Source organism: Morone saxatilis, unplaced genomic scaffold (assembly GCF_004916995.1).
Source record: "Morone saxatilis isolate NCDOM2014 unplaced genomic scaffold, NCSU_SB_2.0 Contig23, whole genome shotgun sequence".
Taxonomy (NCBI): domain Eukaryota; kingdom Metazoa; phylum Chordata; class Actinopteri; family Moronidae; genus Morone; species Morone saxatilis.
Window position 1 is genome coordinate 20,505,709 of NW_023339796.1, and position 8,818 is coordinate 20,514,526.

General features: G+C 37.8%; 1 protein-coding gene across 1 annotated transcript; it reads left to right on the forward strand.

Moving 5' to 3' along the window:
* The first annotated feature begins 1,515 nt into the window (after positions 1-1,515).
* Positions 1,516-7,223, forward strand: pdca (phosducin a). The gene is made up of 6 exons (XM_035671069.1): positions 1,516-1,637; positions 4,236-4,296; positions 4,451-4,587; positions 4,859-5,078; positions 5,207-5,319; positions 6,709-7,223. Exons 2-6 carry the CDS (start codon positions 4,248-4,250, stop codon positions 6,895-6,897), a joined length of 708 nt encoding a protein of 235 aa, XP_035526962.1. The 5' UTR covers positions 1,516-1,637; positions 4,236-4,247; the 3' UTR covers positions 6,898-7,223.
* Positions 7,224-8,818: the final 1,595 nt, after the last annotated feature.

The following is an 8,818-nucleotide window of genomic DNA, read 5'->3' on the forward strand; positions in this document are numbered from 1 at the left end:
TCAGCTGGCGGTCCTGTGAGCCAGGCTGATCAGAATTGTGGTTCTGAAGTCCAAACTGTCTCTGCTGTGCGATGTCCGCTGGTGCAGGTTGCAAGAGGAAAGGCATTTTGCTCTTTGCTTTGCAGAATTAACGACTCAGTGTTAACGTTGCGTTGCTCCGGTAGTTTATATTTAAAGATCTCCTTTGACCCTACATATGCCTACCATTTTATATACATCTCAGTGGAACGGGATGCTGGGGCTACTTTGTTTAAATTTTTAGGGGTCGCTATGGAGTCATTTTACCACACCCATGCTCAAGACCCATATCAGATGTAACATTTTGCTATTTGTGATGTGCGCCGAGTTTCATGAGTTTTAGCCCACCAAAAATGCAATGTAAGTGTTACTGTAAAACACGAAACAGCTACATTTGTGTACCGATTTTCATGCATATTGGTGAAACGTCCCGCAAGGGCTGCACTATAGGTGGCACTGTTGAGCCATTTCGCTATGCCACCACCACCCTAATTACAAGTTGGAAGTTTATTGGTGGTGAAAAACGTTATGCAACCACAGTGATGTTTGGTTATAGCCTGTGTCAAAAAATATGTCATCCTTGCAGCATTCTATCCTCCCTCACCTTAGCTTGATGATTGTAGGTGATTCTTTTTAGCTTCAGCTTGTTCTCTAGGGGAACCGGGTGCCAGCATGTGTATGCAAATTAATCAATTGTATTTCCGTAATGAATCAGTCGCCTCAGCCCTATTTATGATCCTGTTGGACCTTTTTACAGAGCTGTTGTCACGCTAACTCTCTCCACCGTAGTTCTATTGATGGCGATGTGGGTGTGTCTTTCTCTCTGTCACTTCTTGTAGTCCACAGACAGCTCTTTTGTTTCGCTGATGTTGAGATGGAGGTTGTCCTGGTACCAAGATGTCAGGGCTCTGACCTCCATTCTGTAGGCCGTTTCATCATCACTGGTAATCGGGCCAATGACTGTCGTGTCGTCAGTAAACTTGTTGATGATGGTGTTGGAGCTGTGGATGGCTAGGACTTACATGGAATATGATTTTTGGGCCTGTTTCTGCCAAAACCCAGACCTAGAAAAGTGAGAATGGAACAGTGTCACTGTTAACTATCCACATATTTATAATGCACACAAAGGGGAGGACGGTGACTGAAGAAATGGGAGGTAATATCGCAAATTGTAACCTGGTGGCTGAAAAATTATTTCACTAATTTTCTTTTTAACAGTTACACCTCAAAAGCTACACTGCGTAAGTATTGGGGCATATTTTATATATTGTTTTTATTTTAGCTGTCAATATTTGTAATAGACATTACTCTTCTGTCTACTTGACTGTCATTACTCCATGACACTAAGCCTGGTATTATACCTAATCATATTAGACATCATCATATTAGAGTGACAGTGATGATGAAGATGTCAATGGAGATAAAGATTATTCTCTTATCTCTCTCCCCACCCTTTTCTAAACTTGTCTTCTCTCTCTTGTCTGTTCTCCCTATGTGGACACACTCCTCGGTGACTGCCTAGATTGAAAGAGGATAACAAATAAATACAACAGACAAAGGTTGGAAAAAAACAAGCTGTAAGAAACTGACGGACAACAGTTCTCACTTAAGAAGTAAAGGTAAGAATTTCTGGCCGTTTTAGTTAGATACCATGCAAGTGATTGTACAGTATGTCTAGTACTCCCATCTGTGTCTCTGTTGCTGTTTACACAGGTATAGTTTCTCCACACGAAATGTTATAAAATGTTTATTTTATATATGTCACTGTTTAGCAGTTGTGGTCACTTTGTTTGCAGCAAATTCCTTCAGATTGTTTCACTGTATATTTATTGTAGCAGTACTACATTGTTGACCTAAGCAGCACACAATGATATATATGCTTACACTTACATACACTTATACTTATATACGCTGCTTTAGTCAAATCAGTTATTCATATATTATATTTCAAAGACATATTTTGCCATGTTTAAAGCCATTGCACTTCAAGTCCAGTCCACTTGCATAGACTTGCATTTGAGTTCATTAAAACCAACCATGCAAGAAATGTGTTGCTTTGATAACATGAGGGAATTAGCTGCCTCAGGCATTATCAGTTAATGACTGACGTAGTGTTGATTAGGACCCTGTTGTCATCAACAGCTCAGCTGTATCAGCATAATAGCTTTCAATGTGGCCTTTACTGATGTATCTAGGATAGAAGTGGTTTCTTCATGGGTGTATTCCTTAATGTTTAGAGCCATCAATGTGTGCAAGGAACCCAAATATTATTTGACATTTCAGAATTACATTAAAGAACTGTATAATCTATTTATCAGTAATTATGCTAGCATTCCAATAATTGTAAAATAATAAAGTAACATTTTCTCCTTTTGTCTTTTTGAGAAGAATAGAGTCTGTCATCAGAATTTAATGTCACATTTTCAGGATCACAATAGCATAAAACTTAGGTTCTAAAATGGTAAAAAGAATGACAGGCTTAGCTAGCAAATTATGTTATATCACACACACGCACATACAAGATAAGATGTCCTAAGAATGTGTACATGTCAGACACCTGGTAATCCCAGCATAATCTGATAAGTAAACAGTCAGCCTGGCAACAGTAAGTGGTTGTGACAACTTTGTGTCAACCTCCATGGACCCATGCACACCAAATGTAGCAGAAAATTGGGTTTGGATGTATCAGTTGTTAGTACTGATACAGCCCTGTTAGACCTATGTTCATAATAAAATAGCTAAATTGGAAATCATCTTTTGCTCACTATTTTAGCCTTTTTGTCCACAGTAAGACAGCTTTTTTCACCCCAAAAACAGTGTTTAAGCAAGTGCATGCCTGGCTATATTCTTGTCAACATTATTATTATATCAACATCTAACACATCAGAGGTGAACAATATTTATTCTCAGTCCAGCTCAGATTTATTTTGTACACTTACTCCAAGTTAAACATAAATGATAAATGTATCACACAGTTGAGAGGAGAAGATAAAGTAAAAACAATGTCCCACACATTAGCTAGGCCTGAGCGATGTATCAGCAATAGACATTTCATCTGTAACAATAAGAAAATTGTTCAATAAAATGATCAATTGTTAAATGCATTAAATGCCAACCACCATAAAAGCAAATAACAAATACACCCTAGCTTATATAAAGCCTGTCATATCCCTTGATAATAGAGCATGCGAGAGTGAATCAACATAGCTTCTTCCACTCTTTGGAGTACGCAGCATGTCATCAATCACAACCTACATCTGTTAATCTGAAGGAACAATCCACAAGCTATCTACGATGGAGAGGTACTCAGCAACAATGACAAGCAACACATTAAAAGCATTAAAATTATTAGTTGTGTGCCTTGATAAATAAAGTGATTAAATTCAACCTTTTTCCACCTGCTCTTTATAAAAAATATCAGGTTAAAAATAAGGTTATTAATAATTCTCAATAATTATCGATATCAAATGAAATTACATATGTTACCATGATACATTTTTCAGCTACAGTTGTATGTGGAAGTTTGGCCATCCCTGGACAAGTAACACATTTTGGTGATTTTTTAATTGGAAAGATTTAAACAGCCTCTTGAAGGTATGGAACATAAAACACAATATTTGCAGGAAACATTCATGCATTGTTCTGTTTTACTTAATACATTGAACAAAAATAAAAACATTGTGGCATGTGCAAAAGTTTGGGCAACCTAAGAGTTCTGCAGTGTCATATTCTTTTCACAAGGTCAAAATGCATTTTTTCGTCAAGGGGTGGCCAAACATTTGCATACAACTGTATATTGCCAAGCCCAATCTGAGCACACAATTTACTAAAGGAGCAATACTTTGATCATAAACCATCGTTAGGCATAAAAGGTTCCGGTTCATTTACACCTGGCGCATTTTCCATAAATGTGGCTATTGTGTCACATTGGTCATGCTAACTTTGCACTAAACCTAATGGCCGTTCCAAGTGGCTACTTTCTGTGTTAAATTTCAGTCGGAGGTTGCTCTAATGTAGGTTGTTTTGTGTGAGAGGTGGTGAGTGAAAAGTTAGCATGACCCATAGAGCCACCAGCCACATTATTGGGAAATATGCTAGGTTATAATAAACAAGAATTTTTTGGAGTTGGAGTTGAGATGGACTTGTAACATGGTCCTCACCTGCTCTCTGTATGGACCTGATCATGTTTTTCAGTTTGTGTGTTCTCTGTATTGCAGACTGCTATCAAGATGTCTGGCTCTACCCTGGAAGAAGATGAGTTGCCTGCCAATCACACAGGTCAGAGGCAGAAGTCAAACAGTCTAGTAGACATTAATTACAAAAATTGCAGTAGTAGTAGTATGCAGTAGTATATCTTTTGTAAATCATCACCACAGATGTACCCTTTGGACTGAAAACCGACGTGTCTTTGTGGACATTTCTTTGTCTGCAGGTCCAAAAGGTGTAATTAATGACTGGCGAAGGTTTAAGTTGGACAGTGTGGCTCAGACTGTCCCTCAAAGAAGGAAAGAGCTGCTCAGACAAATGTCAAGTCCACGAGAGGATGACAAAGAGAGAGTCAACCGAAAGGTGGATGGAAACACTCACACACAGGAAAACTTGACAACACACCATTGACAGATTTTATAGACAGTGATAGTATTTCAATTGACCACAGTTGCATGGATAATTTGCTAACAAAAACAAAACAATAAGTTCAAACACATGGTCCACACAACAGTCTATTGTGGCTTGAATTGTACCTTATTTGTAGGTTGCTTTGGACAAAAATGTCTGCCAAAAGAATACATTTGAATGTAACAAAAAAGTGAAGAATTAACATATATTTTCTCAATTCTAGATGAGCGTTCAGGAGTACGAACTGATCCAAGAGGAGGATGAACATTGCCTGAAACGCTACAGAAAGAATTGTATGCAGGAAATGCATGAGCGCCTGAGCTTCGGTCCTACGTTTGAAGCAGTCTATGAGCTTGAGAGTGGAGAAGACTTCCTGGAGGTCATAGAGAAGGAGCATCGGTTGACGCCAGTGGTAGTCCACATCTACCAGCATGGTGTCAAAGGTTAGTTTTTTTAACATGTGTGTTTAAGTTTTAGCTCATTGACTCATGTTACAAAATAGTATAGCCTGTTACAGTTGAAAATGCTGTTTGCTAATAGTGCATGCATGCATAATTTTGTCCTTTGCCAGGCTGTGAACAGGTGAACTCATGTCTGGACTGTCTGGCTTCAGAGTACCCCAGTGTTAAATTTTGTCGTATTGATGCTGTGGCAACAGGTGCTGCTGAGCGCTTCTCCTCTGAGGTTAGTAAACTTTTTAAAAACAAAAACAGCAAAGAGAATGATGAAGGTTACATTATTCATAATATACTAAACTAATAATTGATAGAATTACAGTAATCCCTACTGCAACATTGGGCTGTTGTATTAGCAGTATAATTTCTAGTAGTGATGGTAACAGTTTGTAGTCACACTGTCAGAAGTGCGAGGCTATAAGAAGTTAACTGACCGTTAAACCCCTCCCATTAAGTTTTGTTTATGCGACACTAGAAAGAGCAATACTTGATATCTAAACCAGAAGCGAAGAGCACAAGGGTTTCTATCATTACATGGCTCTGATTATTGTATCATATATTAGCCCTTTTTGACCGAAATGTTCAAGGAACTACAAAATCAGAGAAACTAAATTGAGAAACTGAGCAAGGAACCAGGGTCCAAAATTACCACCTGCCAAGCTCCAAATGTTGGCAGATTTGATAGGCATGTACCATATGGATTTTTTTTCAACCAATACGACAACCAATGATTATCTGCTTCCCATGACCGACGCCAATAAGATAACCGTTAATTACAATTTTAAAAAATTAACAACCTGAGGATAAGAAAGGCTAAAATGTAGTGAGCAAAGATGGGTGAGTTAATATTCCATAGCTCTGATCTTACCAAATCTAACTGACACTCACTGTTGGTAAACAAGGACTAGTAGTAAAGTACTTTGGCTTTCATGGAACATAAAGCAATAAAAAAATCTATTGTTTTGCATAAGAATTCTAAATAAATTATCATCATCACTGACCGATAATTTATCAGCTATAAATTCATTATCTGGATAATCCATTAGAATATAAATTTCCCATTATCAGCCCCAATATTATTGTGAATCCCTAAAATTTGGGGTTTGGCAGAAAAGGTGGCTGGTTAAAAAATGTTTAACACAGTCAATGTCAATTTAACACAGGCCAGGTTTACATAACTGTGTTTTTATGTGTACCAGCTAAGATTACAGTGACACTCACTGTCCCCTGTAAACTGGCTTTTGTCTAGTTTGCAGAGCTGAAGGGGGAGCAGTCATAGTGACGGAGTAGTCTACAGCAACTAGGAGTATAGTAAACAATGTTTGTGTAATTATGCTTACTGCCTGATCCGGGAGACAAAAGTTCCCACACTACAGGTTTAATACCACTAAATATGTACATTTGTATAGTACATTTTGATAGGAATAGGAATATGAAGTTTTTCCTTCCTACTGTTGCCAAGTGCTTGCTCATGGTGGGAATTGTTAGGTCATTAAATAATGTTATTTGAGTACGGTCTAGACCTGCTCTATTTGAAAGGTGTCCTGAAATAACTTCTGTTATGATTGGGTGCTACACAAATAAAATTGAATTGAAATCCCTTTTATTATACTTTCAGGTTCTTCCTACTCTGCTGGTGTACAAAGCGGGGGAGTTGCTGGGCAATTTCCTGGCTGTTACCAAACACTTCAATGAAGAGTTCTTTGCAACGGATGTGGAGGCGTTTCTTAATGAATATGGCTTGTTACCTGAGAAGGAGTTCACAGCATGTGCTGATGATGAGGACGAGGGAGGGGAAGTGGAATAGAAAGAGAAAGGATGATGGTTAAGAGAAGGGTAAGAAAGGAGGAATTGTAGTGGAGGGAAGTGCATGAAAGCAGACAAAGATGAAACAAGAAGAGGACAAAGGAAAGGGGAGCTGAGGAAAGGAGTTGGAAGAAATGGAGGGCAAATACAAAGACGCACACAAGAGTTAAGAAAGTATATACATTACATGTGCAGATAGACACACAGCAGTAAACATCGGCCAACACACACTGAATGCTGATTGTATTTAGAAGCAATTAGGTAGGTGTAAACCACATGGTGTGAGAAAGTCTGTCCTGAAATACTGCTTTGCAGTCATGTCATAGTTCTTCAATAAAAAAGTGCTTTCTGTCTTTCTGTGTAACATTGTACAGGCTACTATTGGATTGCCCTAATGGTATATATCTGAGCCTATTATCACAGTCACCATTTCAATATAGTCTGTCAACTCGGGTAGTAGTAGATGATGTATGTGGAGCATTATCATAGAGGAGTGTATACATCCAGGCCAACTTTTACATTAAGTTCTGAGGAATTACCATCCATCCCTGTGCCAGTCTATACCACAGATAACTTTTATGGAGGACGCGTTTCTTTCTCACAAAATAATATAAACGGGCCTGAAGCAAACAAAGCTCATGCCAGTCAATCAAAGTAACAAATTCCTCTGTTGAGTCTTATTTGGTAAATGCACACTATTTTTATATGTGTATATATGGGCCCATAGGACCAGAGGTGACTATTGTAATGGCAATTTTTAAGAAACCTATACAACCCCTATTGACCTGGCTCAGTTGTAAACCATACCACAACTGTTCAAAGAGGCTATTATATGCATATAACCTTTAGCCCTGTTTCTAACTACACTCTATGTCCAAGTAGACAGCGGAATGTTGAGACTTCACTAAGAAGCCAAGGACATGATCATCTCACCACACTATCTGTCTGTTTACTGTCCCAGAACTCAGGAATGTGTAACTGTGTTAGAGTGACGCTCCACACAGGGGTAAAACCATATTGCTTCTTACAGTCTTCGCTCTTTCGGACTTTCACATACGAGAGTGTGTGACGGTTGCGTTGAGACCATTCATGGATGACTTGAATAAAACCTTACAGAAAGACAAGATCATACTTTGTATGCTTTAATTAAACAAATTGCCACCACACTATTAATTCAGTGTGTAAATGACACTCAAAACACAATCACTGCCTTTAATCCTATATGATGTGAATGTGGCTAAAGCCCATTGAAAAGGTGCATTAGAGTTAGAGTTTACAAGACCAAATTCTGTGTGGGTTTGATTTTTTTGGAGCAAAAATAAGACTGATTCTTTGTAAGAGACAAGCCCATTTAACCTTGACAGTTGCAATAACAGTGTTTATAGCCAAAGACCGGTTTCAGCCTGGATAAAAATCCATCCAAGATGAAAAATGTTATAAAACAAAAGACCTCTAAATTCTTTGCTAGGGAAATAGTACCAGGCCTATTAATCAAGATCCATGTGTGTTGAGGTAACAAGAGGTGATCAAAATAGAAGCAATATAACAGCATTACTTTCAAGTTTTATGTCATTTAGATGACCATTATAAACTGTTCCAAATTATTATGCATATACTGTTGTTTTTTTCCTAAATAGTCTATATAATTGGCAATCAATAGGATTATATCATAATCTGGATTTTATTAAACACAATTACCAATGATGACAATGGCATTTTTTGCAAAATAACTCAAAATGCAATGTTCCAAATCTATTATGCAAAACAGAGTTTCAAAACACTCAATAGTTTCTAAAGGATCTAATTCAATCAAAAACATCTTTACAGATCGAGTTACATATTAACATAGGAGCCCTTCTTTGATATCACATTAACAACTCTCTCATCCATTAAGACAGTAATGTCCATGGACTTACAAGTTC